We start from the raw sequence: 20,317 nt of genomic DNA on the forward strand, positions 1-20,317 counted from the left end.
CTCAGGCTATGATTTCAGGCCATAGTCAGTCTCTTATGTTACCCAGTCATTTTCTTGAACATGTATGAGAAATGGTCAATGCTGTCTTTCAATCCCAACTTCCAAATGTGGGATATAGAACACAATAAAGTTACAGGTACAGACAGATCATCCACACCCCTTGCTTTCAGTCATGGGCCATACTAAATGTAATAAAAAGTACAATATATTTCACTAATTCTAGGGTGCGTATGTTTCCTTCTTTTTGACAGCTATGAAATTGGGATATATCTAGCAATTGATGGTGCATAAAGTTTAAATGGTGATATTGTTATTTTCTTGTGATATATAAAAATACCAAAATAGTGGTGCATCTTATAATTAATGGCACTTTATATTTGATGAAGTATAGTATTTTGTTTTTAAAGTCCCACTGGAAAAAAATTTCTTAACCTGTTTGTTATTCTGAGCAAGTTATATATTCCTAAAGGTTATTTTTTTCCTGAATAAAAAATTACCAGAATATTTTGGTATTCTTTCACAGCAAGCCACAAAGGAAAATTAAATCCAGAAAGGTGTCAGTGTTCAAATATTTATAAACTACTATTTTCCATACATATGCTGTTTAGAAATGCTCATAATATTTTAATGCTCAATTATTCTTCTGTCACAAAATTTGTTTAGATCAAAAGCAAGGATAATATGCCTTTGAAAGCAGAGAGATCATATATGATATTTTGAAAAATGTATTTGTCTCTGACAAATTTAGTAACTTAGGCCTATTAACTCAACATATTATAGGACTGTGGTTAAAATAGAACTATCCATCTGACACATATACTGTTTAGGAACAGTCACATTACAAATGAGTGTTATCCTTTGAGTATCATTTATGTCAACTTTGTCTTATGTCTATTCCACAGGCCTAAAAATGATATTCAAAGAAAAGTGTGTGAGCAATAAGGTGGAAAGCAGTGTATTTATGGGGAAGACATTTTGGTGATATTTTATCATCAATATTAACAAACATAAATTGAATCCAATTCATGTATGAACATAGTTCTGTGCTCTTCATACTTAAAAATGTAACATTTGGTTCTATGTTACACTCCAGAAAAATGCACGCTAGAAGTTGAGAAGATGGCATATAAGAGGTGATAAAAATTACTAATTTGGAAGTGTTTACAGATTTTCTTGTCCTACTGCCTGCCAAAGAGTCCTGTATTTTACAGCCCCTGTCTACTCCACAGCTCCTCAAACATATGAAGATAGTATATTTCTACTAGACGGGTTCCTACACATATCTTAAACTTTTTTATTGTAAAACAAAACAAAAAGGAAAGCCACACAAACCAAATCTAGAACTTCATGATCATAAGGCAAACACTCTTGAAGCCATCACCAAGATTTTAGAAACCAGACCTTTCAGTTACCCTAGAAGTCCTTCCACATGTTGTGTCCCAATTATGATTCCTCCTTCCCCTGAAAATAACTACCAATGGATCCTTCTAGTAGTCACTTGCTTGTGCTTTATTACGGTTTTATTACACAGATTTTCATCCCCAGAAACTGTAGTTAAATTGTACTCATTTTCTCTCTATTGCATTTATTTTAGTTTATAGGCTATTTTGCAATCCCTTTTATTTATATATTTTTACAGTTTATCTGTTCCAGAGCCCGGAGAGGTGCTTATTCTCATGGTTTAGGCTTTACTGATTAGCCTACTCATGGTACAAGTAAGCACATTCTTCTCAACTCTATTTTTGCTACAAATTGTCAGCTAAATCCAGATGCTAATTTGACAGAACTATAGTGGATAGTGCGTTCTCTGGTCAAGAATCACATCTTTTAGTTGTTGTTTTTTTTCTTTTTTAGGTTGGCAGCCTTTGATACTCAGTGACTGAAACAGTGATCAGCAAACTCCAGCCATTGGCCAAATTCTGCTAGTCATATATTTTATATGGTCTATGAACATAGTCCAACTAATTCAGTATTATCTATGGCTGCTTTCATGTGATCTCTTGTTCACAAAGTCTAAAATATTTACTGTCTAGGCCTCTACAAAAAAAAAAAAAAAAAAAAGGTTGCTGGATCTGGTCTAGGTCACCAGTATTTATGTTGAAGTCTCCCTGGTTGTTTTGGTTGTCTGCAGCTCACTTTCTAAGATTCCTGAGGAAGGGCTCATGAGAACAATATTACCTGAGTTTTAGCATGTTCACAATTTTTGGGGACCCTTTATACTTCACAGACAATTTTTCCTGATACAAAATTCTTGGCTCTATTTTAAATATCTTAAAATATGTCACTACACTTTTTTTCTGGAATAAAAGTGTTGGTTTTAGAAGGCCTTGTGGTAATCTAGATTTCATTTTGTTTTCTTTTTTACCCATAAGTCATTTGCTCTGTATGTCTCCATGCATGAAGAATTACTGCTTTGTCTTTTAAAGTTCAGCAATTTTACTAAAATACGTCTTGATGTGTTTGTTCTGAGTTGATATTCTCATATATATGGCATACTTTCAGTATTTAATATCAAATCATTTTATTTTAGGAAAATATTCTTGAATAATAGTTTCTAGTGTTATTTCCCTTTGTTAGTTTCTATACTTCTTTAGAAATTCTATTATCAGTGTATTGTATATTCTGTGTATGTTCAACATTTGTCATTTCCTCTCAAATCCCTTTTATTTTCTTTGCTATTTTTGATTTTAAAAGCTTTCTTTCCTTTCATTTTCTCTTATTAAGGTATTACATGTAATGTTTGTTTTTATGTTCTTTCTAATTTTGACTTGATTTCAGAAATAGTATTTTTCTTTGATTACTAATTCTTTTCTGAATCCTATCACTTCATTTCTGAGTTAATCTAACTCTGATTTGTATTTTTGTTCATTTCTTGAATTTTTTTTTTCTTAACATCTTCTAGCTTATTTTTAAATACTTAGTTACACTTGGGTCTGTTTTGCTGTCTTGTCTTTCTGGTGTGCTTTCGTTGTCTACGGGGATGTTATTGTGCTTCTTATTTTTCTTTTTCTTATTATAACATTGTATAGGATTTTACCTTAATAATTTTTTGATGCTTTTAAGAATTCAGTTTTCCTAAATTTTTTCAAAGGAAGTTGTGTTCAAAATTGTTTTTCTAACTTCACAGGGCTTCCTCTTAAGTGGTTTGTCTTGTACTGAAAAAATAAGGTAGCTTTTCTTCCAAGGCTTTCTGACTCTGTTTCTCTCCCCAACTTTTTATCTGAATCTCTGTTTTTATTTCTTGTCTCTGTGACCATCCCTCTCAATTTTGAGTCCACTGCTAGCTAATTCCTCAGTGTAGGTCCCTCCTGACATAGCCTTTGGAGTGACTGATTTTAAGAGTTCACCAGGGCTACACAGTTCCAATCCCTTTAGGTCTTACTAAGACTTTTATGCTCTCTCATTTTTGTACTCAAGCATTTTTGGATAAAATGACTGCCAGTTTTAGTTGTTATTCTCAAATTAGCCATTGCTATTCTAGTGAACATTTGTTAGCTACTTTGGAGTTCTTTTGTTCTCAGGTTTGTCTCATAACCCGTTGTGTTCCTTTGTTTCTGCCTACACATCCAGCAACACCATGCAATGTACATCTTGTGGCTGTCAGTGATTTTGTCCTTACCCACCTGCAATTGTAGGTTGATGATAACGCCTTGTCATCTAGTTTTGTTGCATTCGTTGTCTATTGGAGTTTTTTGTTGTTGCTGTTTTCTAGTTGTTTGGTCTGTTTTTATGTGAAGATTCCAAGGGTTTTATAACTATGCCACCAATATGGCCATCTTCCCCAAATACTCCTGTTATTATTTTCTGGTTTCTACACATCTGCGATACAGAATAAGAACTGGGCCTAGATGAGTAAAACCAGACTCATACAAATTTGAGGAGAAAGGAAGAAATCTTAGCCAATATACATATAAAGATGTAGGAGAGAAAGGAAGAAAGAGGAGTAAAATCAAAGACTAAGAAACAATTTTGGAAAGATTCTAGAAAACAAGATGTTCTATAGGAGGATATGGCTCATAGAATTCAGAGGAGATAGAGGAGAAAGCAGGAAGTACTGTTTAGGTTTATAAATTGTATCTAATTTACTATACTTGAGAATTATGAATAGAAGAATTTTTGATAAATTTTGCACTTGAACTCTACACATTAAACTTGACACTCCTCAAACACCAAATTCAGTGGGCCACAGCTTCAACATGGTAACAAGTGTGTATATAAAAGGTGTACATTTTTGAATAAGCAAGGTAGCAGATATGCAGTAGAAAATATGTGTGAAAAATAACTCAGGAAAATTAATATTTGTGGAGAGCCTGCTGCATGCCAAACACTAGCTACACATTTGTCCTAGCAATAATTCTGAGGTGAAATATTATCATGGCAAACAAACCCAGGTCTTGTGAAGTTCGAGCCAATGATCTCTCCGTTACACTTTATAATATCCTTTCTCCAATGGGTTAATAGCAATAATAAGCATTGATCAAAAATTATGAACTAGACACCCTACTGTGTGTGCCACATGCTGTATTTAATTTTGATACTCGCAACAAACTTATGATAACTATTCTTATCCACAGTTAAAGAAATAGGGATTTAGGGCCGGGCGCGGTGGCTCAAGCCTGTAATCCCAGCACTTTGGGAGGCCGAGACGGGCGGATCACGAGGTCAGGAGATCGAAACCATCCTTGCTAACCCGGTGAAACCCCGTCTCTACTAAAAAATACAAAAAAACTAGCCGGGCGAGGTGGCGGGCGCCTGTAGTCCCAGCTGCTCAGGAGGCTGAGGCAGGAGAATGGCGTGAACCCGGGAGGCGGAGCTTGCAGTGAGCTGAGATCGCGCCACTGCACTCCAGCCTGGGCGACAGAGCGAGACTCCGTCTCAAAAAAAAAAAAAAAAAAAAAAAAAAAAAAAAAAAAAAAAAAAAAAAAAGAAATAGGGATTTAGAAAGGTTGAATACTTTCCAAAGTTCACACAGCTGTCGAGTGTCACAAGCAGAACTTAAGTGTGACTGTCTTCAGAGCCAGCTTCTTAACCACCACATTATGTTATTAGATACCTATGAATATGAACTGGGTCCTCATCTAGTAGTTAATCTCAGATTTGGGCTGACTCTCTAGATGTCCCCATCCTCATACGCATGTGCATTTTTCTAAAATTCCAATTGTTTGAAGAGGATTACTTCTCAGCAGAATGGGATTGTCCTTTAGGCAAAGACATCCAAGTAGTCTTATGTTCTTGTTAGGGTCTCCTGGTATAAGACAGAGCAATAGGAGGGGCCAGAGGAAAGAATCCTACACAAAATAAATTCTTGATGACTTTAAGATGAGCCCTTTAAAATGGAGTTTGTCCAATGTAAAGGTCTTAATATAATTCATCTCTAACCTATTTTCTTATTTCAAACTACAGAATATCTGATTAAGATAGAGCTCAGAATTTATTTCAATTTATTAATTATTTAATAATATTTAATCCGAAATTATAACTTTGTCTCCTGTTTCACTAATCTGAGAATCTACCATTTCCTTAATCCTTGGGAATCTGTAGTCTGAAATTATTTTGATATCTTGTTTTGCTATCTAAAGTTTACAAAGACTAGCTAGAGTTAACCTCTGTCCATTATCAGGACAATTAAGAGCCAGTTCTTTATTTTTCTATTTTTATAAGGCTTAAATTTGATGTAGTGGTCTCCTAGTTTGAAAAAAAAAAAAAAATGTGCCATTTAAAATAAAAGCCTAAGAATATTTAAAAGAATTGGGGCATAGATAATGTGTGTAACCCAATTAGTATTTTAAAAAGTAATAATTGCAGATAGAGTAGAAAAGAGCAAAAGACAACCTTATCTTTGTAAAGTTATTATTATTATTTTTTTCTGTTATAAAAGCTGCCTCAGATGTCTCACACAAGAATGGTGAGAGCTGCAGAGAGTTAATCCAAAAGACAGTCAGATGCTTTCCCCTTGCTAAATTTGATTGTTATCTAACCTCATAAACAAGAATACACTAACCGTAGATGTCACTGACTTGGTTGATTTTCAAACAGGGAAGACTGATGCTCTGATTTTCCTAATTAACTCAGATGATTCCATCAACCTGATGGGCAGAGCTTGCTTACTGACAAATGATGTGAAAATTAAGATGCATAGACAGTTCTCTAAGAAACCTGATTCAAAGCACTATGCTTCCAATACTAGTATTTTTACTCAAATGAATGCTAGCCCTGTTCCACCTCCACCAAAGGAAATATGTAGATTGAAATGTTTACATTTTGGCTTTCCGCAGACAAAAATGGAAGTATTAATACTACTTTGTTCACAATTTCCACTTAATGATTTGTGTAAATAATAATTATCAATGACATGAATGAACATTATTAGGATCTGAGAAGTATAACATTAGGTTTTATTAGCCTATATCTTTTCTGATAGACACAGAGGATTAAACTGTGTTTGAAAAAAAAAAAGAAGCAGAATCTGAATACTGAGTATAATGTGTACATTTTTAAAGTACTTTATTATGTCTGTAGGAGTTCTTTCTGCCAGTCTCTCAAATCCAGGTTTTGCTTAAAGGAACACATGCCTTATGCCAACATACCAGTCTTTTGGGGAATTCAGAATGCAAAAAATCTCTTTTTGTACCTTCACAACCAACACATTTGTTGAGAATTAGAAGGGCCAGGCTTTGACATTTTCCAGCTTGTTATCTATTTAATTTTCCATCTGCTTCTTTTGCCACTGCCTTCCAAAGGAACATCTGCTGCATATCTGAGAAAAGGGAAGGAAGATTGGATCTGTGCCACCCGGGTCTGCAGTCTCAAACCTTGAGATCCAGAATAAGGGAAGGGAAGGAGACTAACGAATGGTCCAGAAAATGAAATGAGGACAAACAGTCTGTTAGAACAAAGCTGTATTTTTCTTTATTGCAGAGACCACATGACTGGGCAAGTTGGGTGGCAATGTCTACAACCAGCAAAGGCTGGATGCAGGGGGAGGCAGCTGGTGACTAGCCAGTGGCAAGAGCACTTCCCAGAGCTTGGACACTCCCTCTGGTGCCTGACTCTCCATGTGGGACCTGGTTTCTCACATATTTCTTAAGCATTTATGGGGCAGCTGCTGTAAGGCAGTTTAGTTCTGAGTACGCTGGAGGCAGAGAAGAATAAGACATAATCCCTGTGCTTAAAGAGCTAGCCTAAAATCGGGAAGATAGACAAATGAATAGATCATAATATCACAATGGAAACTTCTATATGCTAGGTAGGGAAGAAATGTCACAGAAATGCATAGAAGTGGAAAGATGTATTCCTAATCCTGTTGTAGCAGGGTTAGCCATAGACAAAACCTCTCAGACACTGATTTGTAGAAGGAAGGGCTTTATTCAACTGGGAGCATCGGCAAGCTACTGCCTTAAAATCCGAGCTCCCCAAGTGCACAATTTCTGTCCCTTTTAAGGGCTCACAACACTAAAGATTTCACATAAAGGGTGGTGATTGATTTGAGTGAGCAAGGGGTACGTGACAGGGGCTGCAAGCACCGGTGGTCAGAGTGAAACAGAACAGAGCAGGGAGTTTCACAATGTTCTTTTATACAATGCCGGGAATCTATGGGTAACATCGGTTTCTAAGTCATGAGTTGACTTTTAACTACTAGGTTTAGGCCAGGCAGGTCCAGGTCCAGTTTTGGGCCTGGCGCCGGGCTTCCTGTCTTTGGTTTCACTTCCTTGTTTTTTCTTAAAACAGGTACTGAGTATAAAACAATATAAAACAATATGAGAGGGTCTCTCTCTTCCCTCATTTCCCCCCTTTGAGACTCTCACTTTTTATTAGTGGGAGTTCACACTCTTATTTTTGCCACTTATGTCTTTTTGTGCGATAGATTGATAATGATTCACATAGTACACTTGTGCTGAAGCATTTTGGTGAACTAAGGTAGTGAAGAAACTTTTTTATCATTTGAAGAAGTACAGGTAGCAAACAAGGGAGTAGTAAGCAGGTTTTTATTACTATTATAACTTTTATTATAAGAGTGTTAAATCCTCCTAGTGCTGGGAACTAATTTTTAAACATGGCTTCGGGGTTGAATTCATGCTACACTTGTACGGGCACATGTGTCAGTTTTGTATATTTTTAACTATGTCTTTAACTACTTGCCTTTGATTATCTATGTGTAGACAGTAATTAGTAAGGTTAAATTTCTTATAGACCTCTCTTTCAGCTGCTAGCAAGTAGTTGAGAGTCAATCTATTTTGATAGATAGCATTTCTTATCTGAGTTTCTTGACAGGCCAGAATAGTCAAGGCTTGAATGGTTTTATTAGTGATGATTTTTAAAACAGCTTGCAATCATATGATTCGGTTGAGTATGTCAGTGGGGGTCAGGTCTATAATATTGTATAATTTTTTAGGAGGTCATTTATCATTTTAATTACCTATGGCTATGCTTCATTTTCCACGGGAAGCATAGACAGGGAAGCCCAGGAGTTCACCTGTTTTTATGGGCAGTAGGAAGAAAGATGGTTTAATAGTGCCAGTAATATAACTACCTGTCCACTGGTCAGGCAGCTTAGTGTAGGCTCTATGTCTACATATCCAGTATAACCCAGTGGGGGCAGTCCAGTCCCGGTGGAATTCTGAGTGGGCTCAGACAGTCTGCAACCTTGGAAATTTACTGAATGGATCTCTTTCTGTGTAATTGGAACTCCACCATGTAACTGTTTTATTGGTACCATTATACAGTTTTTGCCCCAGACAACTAAGTCATCCTACAGAATGAGTGAATTTTTCCTTTTTTAGCTATGCAATATTGTCCAATAATTGAGACTTTTAGAACCTAGAGATGATTAGGGTGACCCTTTTGGGCCAGGAATTCATTAGGAACTGGGTCTGTAGGCGCTAATTCTCGGGCTTCTTATGGCCACTGATCTCTTACTATAGTTTCTCCACAAACATAACATGAAGTGACATTTAGAGACTGGGCTACATGCTCGGCTGATTGTAAAAACAAATTTCTGATTCTTCCTGGAGTCTCTGGTACTGGCACATTTAGTTTATCATAGAAAGTCTGAAATACTGGTTCTGGAGAGCATTTACGAACCTCCTCTTTTACTAAGATATTTACTCTAGGACCTAGTCCTTTCCTATTGATGCCCAGAGATACGTGTTCTCCTTTTTTTTTTTTTTTTTTTTTTTACCTTGGGTTTAAGGGATTTGTAATTATTAATTTTAAGGGGTTGCAGTTTCCACTCATACAGGAGGGGCTGCCTTCTCATTTTTGGGACTAAACAGGATCATTTTCATCCTTTTTCTAAGTAGTCTAGATGACACAAGACCAGTAATTACACACATTTGCACATGAGCTTAATTTATGGCAGATATACTTATTTCCTGCCATGAAATCTTTTTTTTTTAATTTAAAGAATTGCATTTTATTTTATGCCAATTGCTGTTGATAGTTGCACAAGCATTAAATTTTAGGGTTATATGCTTGGAGACCCCTCTTTTTTCTGTCCTAGCTATTGCTTTATTTGCGTCACCTAGAAATGGACCAGTCCTTAATTTTATTTTAAAAACTGTGATCATGAGAGACTTAAAATGGGTCATAACACGCATCAGGTTGGTTATTTCCTGGGCTACACACCTTGGATAGAATAGCATTATACAAACAAGTTTCTTTTAGAGTCCTGGTACACTTATAATAACCATAAAATAATAGGACAGTGGCAATCTTTTGTCATACCTCAGTGACTTGATGTATATTCTGGGAACAGCCCTCAGTCTGAGGAAGGTCAGTTGAAGTCCTTACTGTACAAGTCCAAATTTTAAGGAAAACAAGTCTCGCAATGAGTTTCCTCATGTTTTGGCCGTGAATGGACCAGTCAGCTTCCAGGTGTGACTCAAACAGGGCTTGTCATCTTCTTCAGAGTCACTTTGTAGGGGCTGGCGAAGCTGCTCCCATCCATGTACAGCTCCCAGTCTACTGATGTTTAAGGATGCTCTCAGAAGTTGGGCTCACTAGAATAAACTGAGTCCAATACTTTTACACGGTTTGTTTAATTGGGCTCTCTGATACCAGGAGCAAGGTGGCGGGGTTTAGCGTGTTGCAAACTTCAATGATTATGCAGGCATTTTCACAGAGCAAGCTTTGGTATCTAGTTAGTCTAGCATTCATTAGCAAATGGTGTCTTTTGGTATTTATTAAAATTACTGCAACATGGGGGGACTTTATGTTTAGGTTTTGCCTAAGCATTAGCTTATCTGCTTCTTGTGCTAACAGGGTTGTTGCTGCCAGGGCCCTTGGACATGGGGGCCAGCCTTTGGAAACCCTGTCTAGTTGTTTTGAGAGATAGGCCACTGGCCTTGGCCAGGACCCTACAGTCTGGGTTAAAACTCCAACTGCTATTTTTTCTCTTTCTGATACATAGAGTGTAAAGAGTTTCGTCAGGTCAGGTAACCTCAGGGCTGGGGCCAACATGAGTTTATCGTTTTAACTCATGAAAAGCTTGTTGCTGTTGGTTGTAATAGATGTAGTTTATCTAATCTACATTTTTATTGACTGTCATCTACCAAAATATTGACTTAAATCTTGTAACTATTTGATTTCAAGCTTTAAATTAATCTGGTATTCCTTGCGGGTCTCCAATTGCATCTAAATAGATGTGAGAGTTGAAAGACCTATAAGGGGATTCTCTTGCTTTACGATGTCTTATTATTATTTTTTTCCTCTGATTGATGAAATGCCAGGGTGAAAGGGATAGCCAAATGGACTAAAGCACAAGTGCCACTCTAGTTATTTGACAGAGTGCCCAGTAAAAGTCCACTACAGTACTACCACAAATCCGCTTGGGGATGCACAAGGGCTGACTGATTGATAAGCTCTTGAAAATTCTTAAGCTCACTGAATCCCTTCAGGTCTCCAAGGAATGCTAAGTCTCCTCCCTGCCATGAGAGACACAAGGTGAACTTAGTGTTGGGAGACTGAAGCTGGATGGCCCTCGGGGGCTGACCCACAGGGACTTTGGGATATAGCAGAGAGAGCTTGGCATAACGTATTACTCCAGGCTGTAGAATCCTGGAAAAGAGTTACCATGCAGCCCACGCCTGGTTGACTGCAGGACCGCCTTAGTGGAAGGGGGACAATCAGGGCCTCTGGCCTGCCATGTGCACAAGCATAACAATTACTTTTGTTTAATGTGCAGATGGAATATTTGATTCATTTTAACCAGGCATTTGCATTTGGATATGCTATCTTAATTGCTAAAGTTTGTTTTAAGTCTTTAACTTCTATGATCCTCTAGTAAAATGAATGTTTCCTTTAGCACCTATCTTTATTCATTTTTTGACTACAGAAAGCTAAACACCATTTTATATTTAACAATGCTTCCTGTATGACTTTTATACCAGATAAGCTAAATTTTACCTTTATATTAGTGTGTTATCAATGTTAAACTTAATTTTAATAAAAACTTGTAGACATATTTATCCAGTTTTTCATGTTTGATCATAAGATTTTATAGACTCTTTTTAACCTATTATAATTTTTGTTCAAGAGCAGGTTGATGCTTTAAGAAAAACCTGTTGCATTTTTACTTTAATGTCCAGTTCACAGAAAAACTGGACGATACCTTTTTAACTTTAGCTAATACGTTTACACACAGAATTTTCTTTATAATTAACATTTTAAAATTTGCTTAAACTTTCAAAACAATAATTTTTTTAACCTTTTAATGTAGGTAAAAATCCACATTCTTATGCCTCCTTATAATCTTTTTACCAAAGATAAATTTTACTTTTCTTATGTGCCTTGCACATAAACTGTTTCTTCAATAGTACTCAGGAGGCCTTATTATTTTTAAATTATACAACATTTTTTGTATAAAATATTTTTATAACTTTTTTTCTTTTACGACTTTTGCAGACAATTTGTCGACATGTCTCAACTTTCTGACTTATTATAAACATTTTTTTCTTTAAACAACCAGTTAATTTATTTCAGGACAAGAATTTACCATATAACATTATTTTTATATAAATTCTGCCTCCCTCCTTTTTTCTCTTTCTTGAAATTTTTTAACATAGTTCCTAGTGGGGTGGGCTTATTTGTGCCTGACCTATACTTCTTTGAGACAAAACACCACACTCACACCACACGCACACCACAAAACAAAAAACAAGTAAAAAGGGTACACACATACTTCTGCAGTTTACACCAAACCAAAATCAGAGTATCCAGAAATCCAAGCCAGGTCAAAATCAAAACCAAAGTATCAAGCAGTCTAAGTCAAGTCAAAAACAAAAACCAAAGTGCCGGTACAGGCACACGGTGGGTGATCAGGCCATGCTTCCACTCAAATGGAGTGGGCAAGTTCCCAACATCAGTCCTCTCAAGCAATTCAAACGAAGTCAAAACCAAAACCAACACCAAAGTGCCAATGAAGGCACGCTGTGGGTGATCAGGCCACACTTCCACTCAAATGGAGTGGGCAAGTTCCAAAAACTAGTCTTACCAAGTTTCTGATGTCTGGACTCCAAGTGTCAGTTCCTTCCCGGCGTTCAGCCACTGTGTTAATCCTCTGTGGGGGCCTGCTACCTGCTGCTCTGGCGAGGCATCCCACCAGGGCAATTGCCTACCCAGGAGCGCTCTTTGGATCACGTCACTCAGGCTGGCTGGAGTCCCCAGCAGGGATGCTCCACAGGGCAGGCCTAAGCCGCCTAAGGGGCTGCCTCGGCTGTCCATCAGTCACCTTGCTTTGGGGTCAGAGAACCAAGAAATGTAGCAGGACGAGCTGCAGACAAAACCTCTCAGACACTGAGTTGTAGAAGGAAGGGCTTTATTCAGTTGGGAGCATCGGCAAGCTACTGCCTTAAAATCCGAGCTCCCCAAGTGCACAATTTCTGTCCCTTTTAAGGGTTCACAACACTAAAGATTTCACATAAAGGGTGGTGATTGATTTGAGTGAGCAAGCGGTACGTGACAGGGGCTGCAAGCACCGGTGGTCAGAGTGAAACAGAACAGAGCAGGGAGTTTCACAATGTTCTTTTATACAAAGCTGGGAATCTATGGATAACATCGGTTTCTGAGTCATGAGTTGATTTTTAACTACTAGGTTTAGGCCAGGCAGGTCCAGGCCCGGTTTTGGGCCTGGCGCTGGGCTTCCTGTCTTTGGTTTCACTTCCTTGTTTTTCTTAAAACAGGTACTGAGTATAAAACAATATAAAACAATATGAGAGGGTCTCTCTCTTCCCTCACTGTGAAGAGAAGTGGTGGTTCAAGGAAAGGAACAACTGTACAGAGACAATGCTACAAGCTGAGTCTGGAAGGATAAGTAGGAATGATAGAAAACAAGTTTTTTTTCCTCCTTATCGATGAGGGGTAGTATAAAACAGCAAACCTTCATAATTGACTCAAATGTAATCCCCCAAACCTTAAACCCACCCACCACCCCTCTCAATGTCAAGGCATCAACATTTATATCAAAGAAACGTATCAACCAACTGAGTTCTGCCGCTTTTCAATGTTACCTACAGAGTCACTAGTAAGGTTAACAAACTCTCATCAGAGTGAGATAAGAGGGTCAACCTAATAATAACTTTCTGATTTGCTATGGTGGAGCAATGATAAGTAGCCAATTGCCTGACTTTAAGTTTTCTTAATTATCTAACTTTAACATCAACAAAACATTTATATGTAAGAACACAATAGCAAATGCAATAAATTCTTAGAGTTAGGAGTGTATCTGCAAACAATCAGGTATGAACAAACCTCTACTCCACCATAAGGGATACAGAAATAAAAGACATGACCTTTCTGTCAAAGAAGCAGAAACCTAATTGCAATGCCTGGAGTGTTTTAAATGGCTAACTATAATTTTAAAAATCTCTTTTCTATAATTCTGACATGACAAATATGTAATATTTAAATGAGAAAAGAATAAGGACAATGCTATGCTTTATTGCTCAGTAAATGTATGCTTGCTTCATTTTTCACTGCAGTCTACAAATAAGTATAAAACTTTTTCTCATTTGTTTTATATTAGTCATAGTATATACAGAGATACAAAAATAGTTGGCATAATCCTTGACTTTGCAATTATATTTTATTTTCATTTTAATAAATTTTATTTTTTAAAATATTCATTGGTGATGTGGAAATAACTGTGGGAAAAGACTCAAACACACCTTTTGTTCTATCATCACATTTTCTTTCAACCTCAAAGAAAAGCCTTCCTCAATTTTAAAAACTCGTTCAGAGAAAATTTTTTGAAGCTTTTTTTAAACCAATAAATAGCAAGCTATGAGATAATATTAAATATTTGGAATATTTTTAGCTTGATTTAACTCACCCAAAACTCTTAAGATTATTATAAGCATGTAATGGTTATGTTTAGTTTATGGTTAGTTTCTTAAATGGAGTTTAAAGACATTGCAATTTTTAATTTTTAAATAGGACTATTATATATGGTAGATGTAAGAGTCAGGGTTATCCAGAGGGACAGAACTAATAGGATAGATGTTTATATGAAGGGAGTTTATTAAGGAGAATTAATTCACACCACAGGATCACACAGTAAAGTCCCACATAGGCCGTCTGCAAGTTGAGGAGAAAGGAAACCAGTGGTGGATCAGTCTGAGTTCCAAAACCTCAAAAGTAGGGAAGCCAACAGTCCAGCCTTCAGTCTGTGGCCAAAGGCCTGACAGCCCCTGGCAAAGTACTGGTGTAAGTCCAAAAGTCTAAAAGCCGAAGATCCTGGAGTCTGATGTTTGAGGGCAGGAAGCATCCAGCACAGAAGAAAGATGAAGGCCAGAAGACTCAGCAAATCTGCTCTTCCATCTTCTGCTGCCTGCTTTATTCTAACCACGCTGGCAGCTGCAGTAGTTGATACCCACCCAGATGGTGGGTAGGTCTGCCCCTCGTAGTCCACTGACTCAAATGTTAATCTCCTTTGGCAACACCCTCACAGACATACCCAGGGACAATACTTTGCATCCTTCAATCCAATCAAGTTTACACTCAATATTAACCATCACAGTAGATAAGAAAATTTCCTGTGTTGTTCACCTGTAATGAATGGGCTTAAAAAGAGGCTGATGATTGAAACCTTTTACTATTTCAAATTGAGAAAGAAATGAGATTTTCTATGTTATTATATTATTCTTCTATTAGCAAAACTTCCAAAGTAAATTGTATCAGGAGGCCATAATCCAATTCTTCCTAAATTAAAGTTGATAGAAGCACAGAATATTTTTGAGTTGGAATGTATGCCAGAGTTACTTAGTGATTTATAAGTGGGAAAGCTGAGAACCAGGAAGGTTAGATACCTAAATCTTATTTGTGTAGGTTTATAACTATGCCCTAAGTTTCTCCAGCATATCATGATTCGTGGTATTATCTTATCACCATCAGTCATTTTGTGTTTTGTCTTTTCAGCCATAAAAAATTTTTGTTTAGGGACAGAGACGAATAAATCTTTTCCTTGAATAAACTTGATTATACCATTTCCACTCAAGACTAGAAAATCAGATTTCACTGGTGGTCCCATGACCTGAAAGAGTGGCCCTGTCACCATCTTATTCCACATCAACCTGGTTTTCTTTGTTGGTTCTCCCTGAGATTTTAAGAAGACAAGCACAGCAGGTGGTACCATCCACAGTTCACCCATCTACCTTGAGTAAGCTTGGCAAGTACATTTATTCAGTCTGCAGTGACCTCTGCAGTGACCCTGGGGCTGTTTCAGTGAATGCTGCTTTTGTGGTTCAGGTGCTGTCCTAGGAGTTAGTTGTCAATGAACCTCAGGTAAAGTTACTGAGGGAGAGACATAAGCAGATTTAGTAAACTGTTTAAATATTCCAAGCCTAACATTTTCTGAATTTTAAATAACTACACATAATTTTCTTTGTCTTCAGCATAGTACAGATCAAGCATAAGAAATACATCAGGAGTGAATTAAGCCAATTGCTGAAACGTGGCTGCACTTTGTTGGTAATAGAGAAAATATATGATGGCATGGTCAACGTTCAAATGAGACATAGAACAAACCCTGAGTTAGTCACATTCTGATCTTTTTTTTCCCCCTGAATAGTTATTTTTTCTTTTCTACAAATGTCTATTTTGCAACTCTGCTGGCTTTGTCCTTTTTCTTAATCTTGAGGCAGGTACATTGGGAAGCAAGATATTCCAGTCATTTCTGCAGCTTTTTTATTCATCTCCTGGTGGGTGGATGAGAGCTATGCTGTAGCCTCCAGGGCTCAACAGATCTTTTTTCTTCTCTTCTCTCCACCCTCTCTCTCTAGGATCAATCAGGGATTGATGAGTACATGGTAAAAGAAAAAAAAAAAATCCTGGGTATTTTTTTCTACCATACTTCTAATTACATTTGTTTTGTCACTCTTAGGACTACCAAGAAGCCTCCAATTTGGAACAATTCGTAACTCGGTTTTTATTGAAGGAAACCCTGAATCAGCTGCAGTCTCTCCAGAATTCCCTGGAATGTGCCATGGAAACTACTGAGGAGCAAACCCGTCAAGAAAGGCAATTTGCATGTTTTCATCTGATGTCTGCTGGGTGACTCTATGTTCATGAAAAAACAATTGAGAGGCATTGTACTTATACTAGCAAAAACTAAAAACGAGAATTGATATATTTAAAACGAATGACGGTGACCTCCACTGGTTGCTTGCCTTATTATTTGCCTCTAAAAAGACCATTCCACTTTTTCTTTTACTGTCAGTCATTTAGTCAACTCTATCTATCTATCTGTCTGTCTATTTATCTATCTATCTATCTATCTATCTATCTATCTATCTATCTATCTATCTTTTTTTATTTTTGAGACAGAGTCTCACTTTGTCACCCAGGCTTCAGTGCAGTGGCACGATCTTGGCTCACTGCAAACTCTGCCTCCTGGGTTCAAGCAATTCTTGTGCATCAGCCTCCCGAGTAGCTGGGATTACAGGCACATACCACTACGCCCAGCGAATTTATTGTATTTTTTAGTAGAGACGGGGTTTCACTATCTTGATCAGACTGGTCTTAAACTCCCAACCTCAGGTGATCCTCCCACCTTGGCCTCCCAAAGTGCTGGGATTACAGGTGTGAGCCACCAAGCTCAGCCGACTCAACAAATTTTAATTGAAAATTTAGTAGATGGAGAAGACTTTAAAATATTATGAATAATATAAAGATACATTCAACATAATGTCAATCCTTAAGAAGGCCTAAGTCTATCATATAAATAAGACATGAACACAAAAACTATACTGCAAGGAACAAAGTGATAATAAATACCACAGAGAAGAGGAAATACATTACCAATGGTTTTCAGAGTAGTAAAAGATTAAATATGGATAGAGGGATGGAAGGATGAGAAGGTCAATTTCATGGAGTTCTCTATTTGAGCTTGTCTTGCAAAATCAAGAGATCAGTGAAAAAGCCTGATGGGAAGACAAGACTTGAACTGGACCTGTAGGATGAATTTGAATGGCAGAATGAGAGTCTCTCTAGAGGGATCCATCTCACCCATCTCCTGTTACCCACCTCTCATCTGGCTCACTTCTTTTTGGTTGTCTGGTCACTGATTGGACAGTAATTTCTCTGGGAAGCCTTCACTGCTCATTCATACCTCCCACTTCACTACCATGTATTCCCATAGTGCCCTCTATTTATATCTACTTATCTCAGCCCCTTCCTTGTTAATTTGGTGTAATTTTGAAAATGTGGAAATGATGGGAAAGACCCTTACAGACTACATGAACCTGGATATACTGGGGAGACCTGAGAATTCAGTAAGCCTAATTATTTCAGGAAATGGAGAAAAGTGAATGATAGAAATTATTTCAAAATTATATGCCACCAATAGGTATCACTGAGAAAATAAGTGGTCATATTGCAATAGCTATATAAGTAAAGACACTAATGCTTAAGAGAAACCTGTACTAAAAATGTGTAGGGCAGACATCAAGGCAATCCCAGCCAACAGTTGATATTTTTCTGAGTTGTCATTGCTCATATCTTGCAAGTTAGAGAAGCTTGCAAAGCTCTTGCTCCTGGGGCATATTTTGGTGGATGTGTTACTTTAAACTTATAGATGTGCTTTATCTAACTTTTACATCTTAAACTAGAGAGAAGGAAACAGTAAGTTTTCTGAACAGGCTGATAATAGACTACCCTGTAAGACCAATTTTCCTGAACAAATTGACTGATGCATAATTATTCAGACATCTCCAAAATAGTGGAATTTTCAACCATGTGTTTACAATGTCAAAATGAGTGAGCACCACCAAATTCTAATAAAAAAGCCTGTAATTCCAGAATCTAATGAGCCCATGCAGCTGATTATCACAGCGAAGTACTCTTCAGTGGATCTGTGAAGCATTCTCTACATCATAAACTTCCTGTTTTCACTGCATTGGGTGATTCCATACCAAATGGCAAAGTATAACAATTCACTTTAGAAAAGCAAAACCCACCTCCTCAGCTTTGAGCAGAGGATAACTGAATGTCTTGAAGCACAGTGAAATTGATTTCATGTTCCTAATGAGAAAAATGAGGCCTCCTGTGTTGTTTCTTTTGTTTGGACTTTCTGGAAATAAAATGTGAACTCCCTTTTTAGAATCAGTCATCTGCCACCTGAGAAGAGGCTTGAAAAAGTGCTCTACTCCCCTTCTTCACCTGCACTTTTGTTTTTTTCTAGTCATCCCCTGCAAACTTGTGCTCTGCATTTACCACCATGCAGTGAATGTTTAATGAACAACAGTTCTTTGTGTTAGGCCACAGGCTAGCCTTGAACTCTTGTGACTGCTGCCAGCAGCTGCCTAGCAGCTGTGCTTAATGAGAAGGAGCATGACAATATAGACTTTAAGGAAAGTAGAAGACACTAGAGGATTAATGAACCTTTTTCTTCTGGATTTCTCACTCAAAAACAACTTCAAATTATGGGAAAAGTTACACCTCTGACTGCAGTTTAAGGGGTGCTATTGTATGGCATTTGACTAAGACATCCAGGAATGACCAAATCCCACCCCACATCTGTGATACTCCCCCTGAGAGGTTTATAAAGAAATACATAAATAAGCAAACAGAAAATAAGGTACCACTGTGGATTTATGCCCACAATATCTGATGAACCATACTGAAGCACGTGAATTGGGCCCAAACCTAAAGGGGCTGTGTCTCCTCTCTCAAGGTTGTATCTTCCTATCAGCTGGCCACCAAAACTGGGGAGAGCCCTGGGACCTTCATCAGTGAGGAAAAGATAGAGAAAGGAAAACTATACCTTTCCTATGATGTCAATTAAGAGACCAGTGAAAAAGCCTGATGGGAAGACAAGACTCTAACTGGACCTTTAGGATGAATTTGAATGGCAGAATGAGATTCTCTCTAGAGGGATCCACCTCACCCACCTCATGTTACCCATCTCTTATCTGGCTCACTTCTGCTCGCCTGTCTTGTCACTGATTGGACAGTACTTTCTCTGGGAAGCCTTCACTGCTCATTTATACTTCCCACCTCACTACCATGTATTCCCATAGTGCCCTCTTTTATATCTACTTATCTCAGCCCCTTCCTTGTTTATCTCCCCCATTAGACACTGAGTTTTTAGATGGCATAGACTTTGCATAAGTCCCCTCTACTTACTACAACTACATGGCAAACATATGAAAGTGAATGAATGAAAGGAGTGCTGCAGAGAAGCAGTTGGTGAGGACCCAGGACACTGAGGAGACCAATCTAACAGTCATCTGGGGTTCAGAAAGATCTTAAAAGCTAGATAGATGCAAACAAAAATTCACCAATTTTTTGTTTGTTTGTTTGTTTGTTTTGAGACAAAGTCTTACTCTGTCACTCAGGCTGGAGTGCAATGAGGCAAAATCGGTTTGCTGCAACTTCCGCTTCCCGAGTTCAAGCAATTCTCCTGTCTCAGCCTCCTGAGTAACTGGGACTACAGGCACCCACCACCACGCCCAGCTAATTTTTGTATTTTTAGTAGAGATGGGGTTTCACCATATCAGCCAGGCTGGACTCGAACTCCTGACCTCAGGTGATCTACCTGCCTCGGCCTCCAAAGTGCTGGGATTACAGGCTTGAGTCACCATGCCCAGCCAATTCATCAGTATTTTATGTTAGAAAGGAAGATTTTGTGATGCCCTTCACAGTCAAGAAGTTACAACCTGCTGGTCAGGCATGATGGCTCACGCCTGTAATCTCTGCACTTTAGGAGACCAAGGCAGGTGGATCACCTGAGGACAAGAGTTTGAGACCAGCCTGGCCAACATGATGAAACCCCGTCTCTACTAAAAATACAAAAAATTAGCCGGGTGTGGTGGCAGATAGCTGT

The 20,317-nt window shown here is 37.8% G+C and overlaps 1 protein-coding gene across 1 annotated transcript in view; it reads left to right on the forward strand.

Annotated features, from left to right (window-relative positions):
* Window positions 1-20,317, forward strand: part of NECAB1 (N-terminal EF-hand calcium binding protein 1) — a 179,335-nt gene that overhangs the window by 117,390 nt on the left and 41,628 nt on the right. Inside the window, exon 6 of the mRNA XM_008001050.3 lies at window positions 16,376-16,512. Coding sequence (XP_007999241.2) covers window positions 16,376-16,512 — 137 coding nt within the window. The remainder of the gene's footprint in view (window positions 1-16,375; window positions 16,513-20,317) is intronic.

The sequence above is a fragment of the Chlorocebus sabaeus genome, chromosome 8, assembly GCF_047675955.1.
Source record: "Chlorocebus sabaeus isolate Y175 chromosome 8, mChlSab1.0.hap1, whole genome shotgun sequence".
NCBI lineage: Eukaryota > Metazoa > Chordata > Mammalia > Primates > Cercopithecidae > Chlorocebus > Chlorocebus sabaeus.